Source organism: Erpetoichthys calabaricus, chromosome 12 (genome assembly GCF_900747795.2).
Source record: "Erpetoichthys calabaricus chromosome 12, fErpCal1.3, whole genome shotgun sequence".
Taxonomy (NCBI): domain Eukaryota; kingdom Metazoa; phylum Chordata; class Cladistia; order Polypteriformes; family Polypteridae; genus Erpetoichthys; species Erpetoichthys calabaricus.
In genome coordinates, this window is record NC_041405.2 from 153,793,382 (window position 1) to 153,807,315 (window position 13,934).

Here is a 13,934-nt window from a genome sequence, read left to right on the forward strand (position 1 = left end):
TACCGCACAAACTCCTATGGAGAAAACGTCCTCCCGATTGGAGGATACAACAACAAGCTCCAAAGATCACATGGTTGAAACACGTAGAGAACGACCTAAAGAACCAGCGACTGACAACAATTGAAGCAAGAACCGTTGCAACCGATCGACTAGCATGGAAGAGTGTGGTGAACAGAGAACGGAATCCAGCTGCACCAACAGCAGCGTATTGGCTAAGAGGTCGACCTCCTTTCCAAATGCCAGCTATGGAATAAAGAAGAAGAAAGAAGAAAGACGGTGAGTATCGAATGCACATGCACCAATGCTGAGAAAAAATAGGCCTTTTTTGCACTGCAGCATCAGGCCCAATTTCGTCTTAATCTGGCCCTGCGTGTACACCTGTCACAAGGTGTATGATAGCGTTGGCTTTTTCAAAAATCTAAAATTGAATTTGATAAAAAACAATTGTGTCATTGGTTCATTTCAGAGTTATTCTCACATGTGCACACCGTAATGAACGTCCAGTCTGCACATTTGACCAACAAAGAGCAGGCCGCCACTGTCCTTGTCCGCTGATCTGAATCTCATTGCTTTGGTAATGTACATCATCTGCCCATCCATCTTCTAAATCTGTTTTTAATATAACACCACAAAATAATAGACAGTGGTGAGCAAAACAGACAAGTTTTCTTTTGCATAAAGTTTTGCAAAAATAAAATTCAAAACTGATGGTGATTTGGAGTTTTAAAAGTTTGGAGGCCATCTAGCTCCAAACTTTGGAATATTTCTCCTTTACTCCATAGGAGTTTAGCAACACCATACTCTCCTCTTAGACCCGTATATTTCTCACAAAAAGATCTAAATGGAAATAAAAACGGGGAAAAACGGTCTTTTGAAAATTCAACATGGCTAAACACAACCCACAATGAGCCAAAAAGATGTATCTTTAGACAAACACTGTAAATCCAGGGTGACAATAAAATTATTATCCAAAATAGTTGAGAAGAAAATGTTGTACCTGTGGTCTTAGATGAGATCTCGCTCTGGCTGGTACAAAACTTTTTAAATGCTTGTAATTGTGTCCTCTTCGGACTATCAGAATAGACTTTCCATAACTGAAGAAGCTACACATAGGAAAAGCCGCAGGTCTAAATGGAGTCAGTCCTCGAGTTCTTAAGGCCTGTGCTGACCAACGTTGTGGTGTCATCTGGCACTCGTTCAGTCTGTCCCTGATGCTCCAGAAAGTGCTGCTGCTGTGGAAATCATCCTGTATTGAAAAGAAGGCAGGTTGACTACAGACCAGTGCGGCGACGTGCGGTGTGGTTCATGGCTGGTGACTCCTTCAGAGTCAAATTTACAAACAAATGTACCAACAAGAGTAGCTTATTCACTAATCAACTGGCAGCCTGCACATTGACTACTGGTTATGTTTCATATCCCATCAGCATTCTTTACACACACATCGGTAATGTACATATATGACTAAGAAAGAACGTTACATTTCTAGCGGCAAGAGAGAGACAGCAGAGAGAGTGCATTTGCTCCTCTGCACCCTCTGTGTAGCTCCATTTTTCCAAAGTTACCAAACTTCAGCAGCTCAAACTCAAAAAATGGGATTCAAAAGGTTGTGCAATATTATAACTGTATCACAAGTTTACAGTGAGGTAATTTTACTTATAAGTACAAACAGTTCTACCAGGAGCACTTGATGGACTGACTGAGTGCGTTTATAGTTCTTGGGATGAAACTGCTTCTGAAAAGCGAGGTCTGTACCGGAAAGGCTCTGAAGCGTTTGAAGCAGTTCAAATAGACTGTGCGCATGGCTGAGGCAGCGTGTGCTTGATGCTGTATCCCGATAATTCTCTTTCTGATCAGCTGCTGTAGATCTGTGATTCCACACTCAGATACAGTGATATAAATACTCTGAGTGGTGCATTGAGAGTAATATGGAAAAAGATGATCCACTGTGGCAACCCTGGGAGCAGCTGAAAGAAGAAAAAGAAGGTGCAGTGAGAGTAACAACGTTAAAGCAGCTATGGTATTTGGAATAGTTTGACCATTCTATGGACCATTATATTGTTACAGGTTAATTACAATCAGATGCATTAAACTAATAAACAATATGCTGGTTAATTTCAGTGTATTTATAAAGCCGCATCAGGGATGTGGATCTAAAAAAGAAAGGGAAACCACACAGGAACAGTAGCACTCTGGGTGCCGCCAGTTTGCAAAACCGAGCAGAGAACTTGCGTATGCCAGAGTTGGAGCTACCATGGAAATGTGCATGTCTTTACGCTAAGTTTAGATTATACATCACGATTTGAGCGTGGAAACGTTTGTACGCAACATTTTTGTGCGTACGCACCATTTATACATGAGGCCCCTGCTCTTTATTAATAAATTGGAGATTTGTACACCTTGTGTCAAGTCAGTCTCAGAGTCGTCATATTGATAAAAGGAGGAGTTTAGCTGCCTGAATATCTATTACAACATAATAGTGAGATCAGAACACGTGCCTTAAAGAATTTGGGGGGACCTTTCAATCACACACGTACACTTCAACAGGTAATCCACCTAAAACTAAGCATGCATGGGCCTGACCAGTACTTGGATGGGAGACCATTAAGGACAGGGGTACTCAACTCATGGAGCAGGTTTTCATTCCAAGAAGTCTCATCATTATAAGCCGGGCCTAGAAGATAATGAAACTTAGTATTTAATTCAATAGCTTTTTAGCGCTTTTATTCTTCTAAAGCTGCGGGGGGTTGGCACCATGCTCGGGATTGGTTCCTGCCTTGTGCCCTGTGTTGGCTGGGATTGGCTCCAGCAGACCCCCGTGACCCTGTGTTCGGATTCAGCGGGTTGGAAAATGAATGGATGGATATTCTTCTAAAGACCAATCTTTATCACGTTGTACATTTTTTGTTTTCTGAGAACATTACCCATATGTTTTATGGTCTGATCCTGACCCTTCCCTTCTCTCTTGTTTATTTCAAAATTTTTTATTAATACAGGCATTTCATGATGCAGGTTTCAATGGAAGCACATTAACTGGAGAGCTGCTGGTCCCTTTGTCATTTGCACATCATTATTAAGTGATGTCCGGATTAAGAAAAAAGACAAGAATTCAACCGAAATGCCACTGTTAAAACTAAAATAGGCAATTAAGGGTTCTGAATCGTAACTAAATATAAGCCCAAAAAAATATACTTGCTTTAGTAATAAATAAATGGATTTTAATTAAAAATGTGGTTAAAGAGAAAAACAGCAGCCACTGTGGACCTTCAGGAGCGGAGTCAAGTACCCCTGATCTAATCAAACCTTGGCTTGCCGCTGAAAGAGGTTTTCAAGAGGCCAGCAGGGTCTGTGTGTGGCTCCCAATACTCCAGTGAAGTGACGGGAACATCTTCTTCTTCTTTCAGCTGCTCCCATTAGGGGTTGCCACAGCAGATCATCTTCTTCCATATCTTTCTGTCCTCTGCATCTTGTTCTGTTACACCCATCACCTGCACGTCCTCTCTCACCACATCCATAAACCTTTGCTTAGGCCTTCCTCTTTTCCTCTTGCCTGGCAGCTCTATCCTTAGCATCCTTCTCCCAATATACCCCTCATCTCTCCTCTGCACACGTCCAAACCAACACAATCCTGCCTCTCTGACTTTATCTCCCAACCGTCCAACTTGAGCTGACCCTCTAATGTCCTCATTTCTAATCCTGTCCATTCTCGTCACACCCAATGCAAATCTTAGCATCTTTATCTCTGCCACCTCCAGCTCTGTCTCCTGCTTTCTGGTCAGTGCCACTGTCTCCAGCCCATATAACAAAGCTGGTCTCACTACCATTCTGTAGACTTTCCCTTTCACTCTTGGTGATATCCGTCTGTCACAAATCACTCCTGACACTCTTCTTCACCCATTCCACCCTGCCTGCACTCTCTTCTTCACCTCTCTTCCACAATCCCCGTTACTCTGTACTGTTGATCCCAAGTATTTAAACTCATTCACCTTCGTCAACTCTACTCCCTGATCCTCACCATTCCACTGACCTCCCTCTCATTAACACACATGTATTCTGTCTTGTTCCTACTGACCTTCATTCCTCTCCTCTCTAAAGCATATCTTCACCTTTCCAGGGTCTCCTCAACCTGCTCCCTACTATCGCTACAGATCACAATGACATCAGCAAACATCACAGTCCATGGGGACTCCTGTCTAATCTCGTCTGTCAACCTGTCCATCACCATTGCAAATAAGAAAGGGCTCAGAGCAGATCCCTGATGTAATCCCACCTCCACCTTGAATGTATCCATCGCTCCTACTGCAGACCTCACCACGGTCACACTTCCCTCGTACATATCCTGTACAACTGTTACGTACTTCTCTGCCACTCCTGACTTTCTCGTACAATACCACAACTCCTCTCAAGGCACCCTGTCATCTGCTTTCTCCAGGTCCACAAATACGCAATGCAACTCCTTCTGGCCTTCTCTAAACTTCTCCATCAACATCCTCAGAGCAAACATTGCATCTGTGGTGCTCTTTCTTGGCATGAAACCATCCTGCTGCTCACTAATCATCACCTCACTTCTTAACTGAGCTTCCACTACTCTTTCCCATAACTCCATGCTGTGGCTCATCAATTTTATCCCCCTGTAGTTACTGCAGTCCTGCACATCCGCTTTATTCTTAAATATCGGCACCAATACACTTCTTCTGCACTCCTCAGACAGTGATTTAAAACTCCACTGCCATTTCTCCTAAACACCTCCATGCTTCCACAGGTATGTCATCTGGACCAACGACCTTTCATTTCTTCATCCTCTTCATCAGTGTCCTTATTTCCTCCTTGCTAATCTGTTACACTTCTTGATTCACTATCTCCACATCATCTAACCTCTTCTCTCTCTCGTTCTCTTCATTCATCAGCCTCCTCTTTCCATCTGCTCAACACATTCTCCTCGCATGTGAGTATGTTTCCATCTTTATTCTTTATCGCTCTAACCTGCTGCACATCTTTCCCAGCTCGGTCCCTCTCTGTAGCCCACCAGTCCTTTTCTCCCTCCTTAGTGTCCAGCCTCTCATGCAACTCATCATAAGCCTTTTGTTTAGCCTTCACCACCTCTCTCTTCACCTTGCGCCTTATCTCCTTGTACTCCTGTCTATGGGAATGTCGTGCATCCTTCAGATGACATAGTACTAGGGTGTTGTACCGTGTTAGTCATTATGAGTGAAGTGAGAAGTCAAATAAAATGACCGCTTTTATTGGCTAACTAAAAACATTACAATATGCAAGATTACATCTCTGCCTGAAGAAGGGGCCTGAGTTGCCTCGAAAGCTCACATATTGTAATCTTTTTAGTTAGCCAATAAAAGGGGTCATTTTGTTTGACTTCTCACTTCATTTAGATGAGATACAGTGCATCCGGAAAGTATTCACAGCGCATCACATTTTCCACATGTTGTTATGTTACAGCCTTATTCCAAAATGGATTAAATTCATTTTTTTCCTCAGAATTCTACACACAACACCCCATAATGACAACATGAAAAAAGTTTACTTGAGGTTTTTGCAAATTTATTAAAAATAAAAAAACTGAGAAAGCACATGTACATAAGTATTCACAGCCTTTGCCGTGAAGCTCAAAATTGAGCTCAGGTGCATCCTGGTTCCCCTGATCATCCTTGAGATGTTTCTGCAGCTTCATTGGAGTCCACCTGTGGTAAATTCAGTTGACTGGACCTGATTTGGAAAGGCACACACCTGTCTATAGAAGGTCCCACAGTTGACAGTTCATGTCAGAGCACAAACCAAGCATGAAGTCAAAGGAATTGTCTGTAGACCTCCAAGACAGGATTGTCTCGAGGCACAAATCTGGAGAAGGTTACAGAAAAATTTCTGCTGCTTTGAAGGTCCCAATGAGCACAGTGGCCTCCATCATCCGTAAGTGGAAGAAGTTCAAAACCACCAGGACTCTTCCTAGAGCTGGCTGGCCATCTAAACCGAGCGATCAGGGGAGAAGGGCCTTAGTCAGGGAGGTGACCAAGAACCCGATGGTCACTCTGTCAGAGCTCCAGAGGTCCTCTGTGGAGAGAGGAGAACCTTCCAGAAGGACAACCATCTCTGCAGCAATCCACCAATCAGGCCTGTATGGTAGAGTGGCCAGACGGAAGCCACTCCTTAGTAAAAGGCACATCACAGCCCGCCTGGAGTTTGCCAAAAGGCACCTGAAGGACTCTCAGACCATGAGAAAGAAAATTCTCTGGCCTGAGTAGACAAAGATTGAACTTTTTGGTGTGAATGCCAGGCGTCACGGTTGGAGGAAACCAGGCACCGCTCATCACCAGGCCAATACCATCCCTACAGTGAAGCAGGGTGGTGGCAGCATCATGCTGTGGGAACTGGGAGACTAGTCAGGATAAAGAGAAAGATGACTGCAGCAATGTACAGAGACATCCTGGATGAAAACCTGCTCCAGAGTGCTCTTGACCTCAGACTGGGGTGACGGTTCATCTTTCAGCAGGACAACAACCCTAAGCACACAGCCAAGATATCAAAGGAGTGGCTTCAGGACAACTCTGTGAATGTCCTTGAGTGGCCCAGCCAGAGCCCAGACTTGAATCTGATTGAACATCTCTGGAGAGATCTTAAAATGGCTGTGCACCGACGCTTCCCATCCAACCTGATGGAGCTTGAGAGGTGCTGCAAAGAGGAATGGGCGAAACTGGCCAAGGATAGGTGTGCCAAGCTTGTGGCATCATATTCAAAAAGACTTGAGGCTGGAATTGCTGCCAAAGGTGCAGCGACAAAGTATTGAGCAAAGGCTGTGAATACTTATGGACATGGGAATACTCAGTTTTTTTATTTTTAATAAATTTTCAAAAACCTCAAGTAAACTTTTTTCACGTTGTCATTATGGGGTGTTGTGTGTAGAATTCTGAGGAAAAAAATGAATTTAATCCATTTTGGAATAAGGCTGTAACATAACAAAAGGTGGAAAAAGTGATGCGCTGTGAATACTTTACGGATGTACTGTATAAAACTGAGGTCCTGACTCAAATCTGGTCATAAGAGATCCCTGGGCACCATTTGAAAAGATTTGGGCGTATCCCGATGTCCTGGCTAAGCTGCCCACCAGAGCTGTGTCCATTTTGCCAAATCCCCTGTCCCTTATTGGCTAATTTTCTGTCTCACCACCACCTAATAAGCTAATATTGTGGAGAGTGCACTGGCTGCTGTTGCATCAGCCAGCTGGTAGTTGATGTACTTCACACTGTCTGTGTACAGTAGGTTAGAAAAGTCCTATACAAATGTAATTAACTATTCTGATCAGGGCCGGATTTATATGAAAAGAGGCCCTAGGCTATTCCACTTATGAGGCCCTTTCACCTTCCATTTTTAAGTTTGTAAATTACATGAGAGATAATAAAATTTTGCTAACAATTTGAATGTAGGCCCCTCTTGATCTTGAGGCCCTAGGCTGAAGCCTAGTTAGCCTATAGGGAAATCCGGCCCTGATTCTGATGCACGTCCCATCACACCTTCTCTTTTCTTTTGTTTGTTTGCTTGTTGTGTTTCTTTTTTCTTTGTATTTTGTATTTTAGGAGAATGTCCTAATCAAGGGTCATTTCCACCCACTAGTCTTCCGATGAGCTGCTTTTCCTGGAACCTGGAAGCAGCTTCCCAAATTGGTCGAGCGGGGACGCCCCAAAAAAAGAGAAGCAGGTCCGTTGTGCCTCCTGGGATGAGGTCAGTGTGATCGCCTGGCTCAGCTGTTACCAGAAAGAGTTAACGTCTTAAGAAACTTGAGAAGGCGCTTTAGCCCAAGCCCTGACCCACCCACTCCCTCCAGCGAGCCCCAGCAGACACACACACACACACACACACACACACACTCCTTCATGCACACATGTGCTCGTCTCCGCCTCCTAGTAGAGCAGCCAATAAGTCGCAGGCTGACTTGTATAAAAGGGAGGAGCAGGCCGACTTTGAATAACAGAGCAAACAGCACACCAGAGATCACAGCAGCTCACTTACCAGGCACGGGCAGATAAAGAAAATGAAGTTCCCTGTGGCACTAGTCCTCTGCACGGCTGCCTTACTGGAGCCTGGCAGCAGCTTCCCTAATGCAGAAAGGAAAGGCGCGCCAGGAAAAGAAAAGAAGGTCCAATACGCCTCATGGGATGAGGTCAACGTCATCGCCCACGGTCTCCTTCAGTTGGGCCACGGTCTCAAGGAGCATGTGGACAAGACCAAGGGCCAGATCAAGGACATCTCCGGCAAGATGTCTTCCTTCAACAGCACGGTGGCTGAGCTGAGCATGCAGTCCAAACAGCTGCAGGTGGATGGCGAGGCTCTCAAAGCCAGGGCACAAGGGCTGGAGGAGAAGGAGAGCCTGGCAGCCAACATCTCCGAAGAACTGAAGCAAAGGGCCGAGCAGCTGGAGACGGACAGCAAGCGGGTCAACGAGAGGATGAGCCGGCTGGAGGACATGCTGAACGGGCTGCTCAAGGCCGAGGGCAGCAATGCCAGCACGAGCAACGGCAGTCAGGCCGACCTCCACAGCTTGCAGGTGAGCGTTTTATGAGCATCCGAGCGAGCGGTCGTTCACATTTCAAAAGGGGGAAAAAGAAATAAAATTCCATTCCCAGTTGTTGAACTTGAGTCTGTTATTGTGCTGCATGGATTTAATGAGGACAGAATACGGAGCATAAGAGCCGAAGGGCTGGCTGAGTAAACCTTTGCACTTAAAATAACAGCATGCAGGTTCACCAGGCAGGGCCAGTGCCAGATAAGCAGCCTGTAAACAGTCGTGAATTCACACCGACACCATGTGCAAAAGTGAAATACGAAAAAGAAAGAACATGAAAAGGGGGAGAATACGGGTGGCAGGTGGCACTCTGCTCCTTGGAGCAGTGAAACGCAGAACAAGATTAGACCTGCACCTTCAAAGCGTCTTAGAGCTGACCTGAGGACGAGCGCCATTCCGCAGATTCTCACACAATCCTCTCCTGCACTGGCTGCCAGGGTTGCCCCAGTCCACTTTTTAATTAATTTTCCTTTTTTCTTTTGCATTTCTTGTTCACACCTGCCATGGAGAGTATATACTGAGGCTGATGTGAGGCGCAATCTCGTGAAAAGCGAACAAAAGTAATGAAGACGACGATTACAAGCTAATTAAAGTGGGCCGTAGTGCTCACCGCTTAAAGGCACTCTATTGAATAAAAAAATAATTTGTAGCGTTCACTGCATAAAGGCGTTACATTAAATAAAAATGAAATGTAACAGTCAATGCATAATCTCCTTATATCAGGTAAACTTTACTTGTAGTGTTCACCACATAAAGGCACTATATTAAATATACATTATTTGTAGTGTTTAATACCTAAATGTACTATACTAAATACAACTATTTGTCGTGGTCACTGCATAACTGCGGTGGGTTGGCACCCTGCCCAGGATTGGTTCCTGCCTTGTGCCCCGTGTTGGCAGAGATTGGCTCCAGCAGACCCCCGTGACCCTGTGTTCGGATTCAGCGGGTTGGAAAATGGATGGATGGTCACTGCATAAATTCACTAAAACAAAAACACTATATTTTGCATAAACCCAATTTATGAAATAAAAATGATTTATAGTGTTCGCTGTATAAGGACACTGTATAAAAAAGATCTGCAGTGCTTACCACATAAAGCCACTACACGAAATCGAAATATCTGTAAAGCTCACTGCATAAAGGCACTGCATTAAATAAAAATGATAAGTAACAGTCATTGATTAAGGAGATCGTTCCTCCCCCACACCATGCGACTCTTCAATTCCACCCGGGGAGGTAAACGTTAACATTTAACATTATACAAAGTTATTGTCTGTTTTTCACCTGCATTATTATCATTCTTTAATTTAATATTATTTATTGTATCAGTATGCTGCTGTTGGAGAATGTGAATTTCCCATTGGGATTAATAAAGTATCTATCTATCTATCTATCTATCTATCTATCTATCTATCTATCTATCTATCTATCTATTATATAGTGCCTTTCACATCTATCTATCTATCTATTATATAGTGCCTTTCACATCTATCTATCTATCTATCTATCTATCTATCTATCTATCTATCTATCTATCTATCTATCTATCTATAGTGCCTTTTCTATCTATCTATCTATCTATCTATCTATCTATCTATCTATCTATCTATCTATCTATTATATAGTGCCTTTCACATCTATCTATCTATCTATCTATCTATCTATCTATCTATCTATCTATCTATCTATCTATCTATCTATCATATAGTGCCTTTTCTATCTATCTATCTATCTATCTATCTATCTATCTATCTATCTATCTATCTATCTATCTATTATATAGTGCCTTTCACATCTATCTATCTATCTATTATATAGTGCCTTTCACATCTATCTATCTATCTATCTATCTATCTATCTATCTATCTATCTATCTATCTATCTATCTATCTATCTATCTATCTGTCAATGCATAATCTCCTTATATCAGGTAAACTTTACTTGTAGTGTTCACCACATAAAGGCACTATATTAAATACACATTATTTGTACTGTTTAATACCTAAATGCACTATACTAAATACAATTACTTGTCGTGGTCACTGCATAGCTGCGGTGGGTTGGCACCCTGCCCGGGATTGTTTCCTGCCTTGTGCCCCGTGTTGGCAGAGATTGGCTCCAGCAGACCCCCGTGACCCTGTGTTCGGATTCAGCGGGTTAGAAAATGGATGGATGGTCACTGCATAAATTCACTAAAACGAATAAACTATATTTTGCATAAACCCAATTTATGAAATAAAAATGATTTATAGTGGTCGCTGTATACGGACACTGTATAAAGAAGATCTGCAGTGCTTACCACATAAAGCCACTACACGAAATCGAAATATCTGTAAAGCTCACTGCATAAAGCCCTTCAATGAAAATTATGTGTACCGCTCACTGCCCAAAGGCAGTCAGTCATCGTCCAACCCGCTATATCCTAACTACAGGTTCACGGGGGTCCGCTGGAGCCAATCCCAGCCAGCACAGGGCGCAAGGCAGGAAACAAACCCTGGGCAGGGCACACACAAACACACAATTTAGGATCGTCAATGCACCTAACCTGCATGTGTTTGGACTTTGGGAGGAAACCCACGCAGGCACGGGGAGAACATACAAACTCCACACAGGGAGGACCCGGGAAGCGAACCCGGGTCTCCTAACTGCGAGACATCAGCGGTACCACTGCGCCACCATGCTGCCCGCTTGTTATTTCCATCCATCCATTATCCAACTTGCTATATCCTAACTTCAGGGTTTCGAGGGTCTGCTGGAGCCAATCCCAGCCAGCACAGGGCGCAAAGCAGGAAACAAATCCCCAGGCAGGGCGCCAGCACAACGCAGGGCACACACACCCACACACCAAGCACACAGTCTTAGGGACAATTTAGGATCATCAATGCACCAAACCTGCATGGCTTTGGACTGTGGGAAGAAACCCACGCGGACACGGGGAGAACATGCAAACTCCACACAGGGAGGACCCGGGAAGCGAACCCGGGTCTCCTAACTGTGCCACCGTGCCGCCCTTAAAATATAGCAAAAATATAAAATTATCAAAATATTACAGAAAAAGCTGTCATTAATGTCATTTTATATTTATGAATATCCATCCATCCATCCATCCATCCATCCATTTTCCAACCCGCTGAATCCAAACACAGGGTCACGGGGGTCTGCTGGAGCCAATCCCAGTCGACACAGGGCACAAGGCCGGGAACCAATCCTGGGCAGGGCTGCCAACCCACCGCAGTTTATGAATATCACGTCTTTTATTATGTGTTTTCAAAGCTGTATTTTCATATTACTTCATATTGTACTTTTTTTTTTTAATTTCTTAATGATTTCTTTGTCAGTACTTCAACTCTCCTTTCCCTCTTTTGTTTCCATGTTCTTTGGAAGCTTGTTTAGACCAAATTAATGACATCCCACCGCAGGACACACACACACCAAGCACACACCATACACACAATTTAGAATCGCCAATGCACCTAACCTGCATGTCTTTGGACTGTGGGAGGAAACCCAAACAGACACGGGGAGAACATGCAAACTCCACACAGGGAGGACCTGGGCAGCGAACCCTGGTCTACTAATTACGAGGCAGCAGCGCTACCCACTGCGCCACCGTGCCGCCCACTGTCCAACGACATGTAGTAAATGTATGTATATACTGTACATCGTGTTCACTGCCCTCTTCTTTTTCTTCTCCTCCTTCTGTAGCTGTTTTCCATTTTTATATGGGGGTTGCTATTTTTTTGACTACACTTCTCCAATGGAGCACCGCCTGAAGGTGTTATATTACATTCAGGTTATTTGAAGATTTCACCACATAAAGCCACTATATTAAATAAAAATTATTTCCAGTGTTAATTGGCACTATATTATTTATTTGTAGTGAGCAGTACATAAAGGCACTATATGAAAATGGTTTGCAGTGTTCTCTGTTTACAGCCACTATATTAAACAAAGTTTATTTGTAGTGTTCACTAGATAAAGGCGCTATATAAATATTTGCATTGATCACTAGATAAAGGCACTATATAAATATTTGCATTGATCACTTGATAAAGGCACTATATAAATATTTGCATTGATCGCTAGATAAAGGCGCTATATAAATATTTGCATTGATCGCTAGATAAAGGCGCTATATAAATATTTGCATTGATCATTTGATAAAGACACTATATAAATATTTGCATTGATTGCTAGATAAAGGCACTATATAAATATTTGCATTGATCACTTGATAAAGGCACTATATAAATATTTGCATTGATCACTTGATAAAGGCACTATATAAATATTTGCATTGATCGCTAGATAAAGGCGCTATATAAATATTTGCATTGATCGCTAGATAAAGGCGCTATATAAATATTTGCATTGATCGCTAGATAAAGGCACTATATAAATATTTGCATTGATCACTTGATAAAGGCACTATATAAATATTTGCATTGATCGCTAGATAAAGGCACTATATAAATATTTGCATTGATCACTTGATAAAGGCACTATATAAATATTTGCATTGATCACTAGATAAAGGCACTATATAAATATTTGCATTGATCGCTTGATAAAGGCGCTATATAAATATTTGCATTGATCACTTGATAAAGGCACTATATAAATATTTGCATTGATCACTAGATAAAGGCACTATATAAATATTTGCATTGATCACTTGATAAAGGCACTATATAAATATTTGCATTGATCGCTAGATAAAGGCACTATATAAATATTTGCATTGATCACTTGATAAAGGCACTATATAAATATTTGCATTAATCACTAGATAAAGGCACTATATAAATATTTGCATTGATCACTTGATAAAGGCACTATAAAAATATTTGCATTGATCACTAGATAAAGGCACTATATAAATATCCATAGTGTACACTGCATAAATGCACTATCCGCTTTAATAAAATCCCCGTGTGCATCTTCTGATGAAGTGCGCATGTGCGAGGCATGGTGCGATGCGCGATATTACTGTCAGAGAAAGTTAGAGGCGTTTTACGGAAATACAAACCAGTATTACTGCGAGAGGAAATTAAAGGTACACAATACAGTGACGCATATTACAGCCACATACAAGCCAGTATTACTGTCAGAGGAGATTAAAGGCATATCACTGACACGCACGCCTGTATTACCGCCAGAGAAAATTAAAGGTAGATTACGGACGTACAAGCCAGCGGACGAACAAGACGGTATCCTTCAATAAGGGCGCGCACAAAAAGGCGAGCCTCAAAAGGGCGACCTCAATTGGGCGCAGCGAATAAAGGCGCGCGTAAATAAAGATCTGCACCTTTGTTACTCTTCACATATTCCAGAGCCATTTGAACTAAATTATCTACGAACGCCT

At 42.7% G+C, this 13,934-nt stretch overlaps 2 protein-coding genes across 2 annotated transcripts in view; both read left to right on the forward strand.

Annotated features, from left to right (window-relative positions):
* rps28 (ribosomal protein S28) overlaps positions 1-13,934 on the forward strand; it is an 892,132-nt gene that overhangs the window by 271,104 nt on the left and 607,094 nt on the right. The window lies entirely within an intron of this gene.
* Positions 7,957-13,934, forward strand: part of angptl4 (angiopoietin-like 4) — a 49,823-nt gene continuing 43,845 nt past the window's right edge. Inside the window, exon 1 of the mRNA XM_051935010.1 lies at positions 7,957-8,548. Within this exon, the coding sequence (XP_051790970.1) occupies positions 8,036-8,548 (513 nt within the window). The 5' untranslated portion in view covers positions 7,957-8,035. The remainder of the gene's footprint in view (positions 8,549-13,934) is intronic.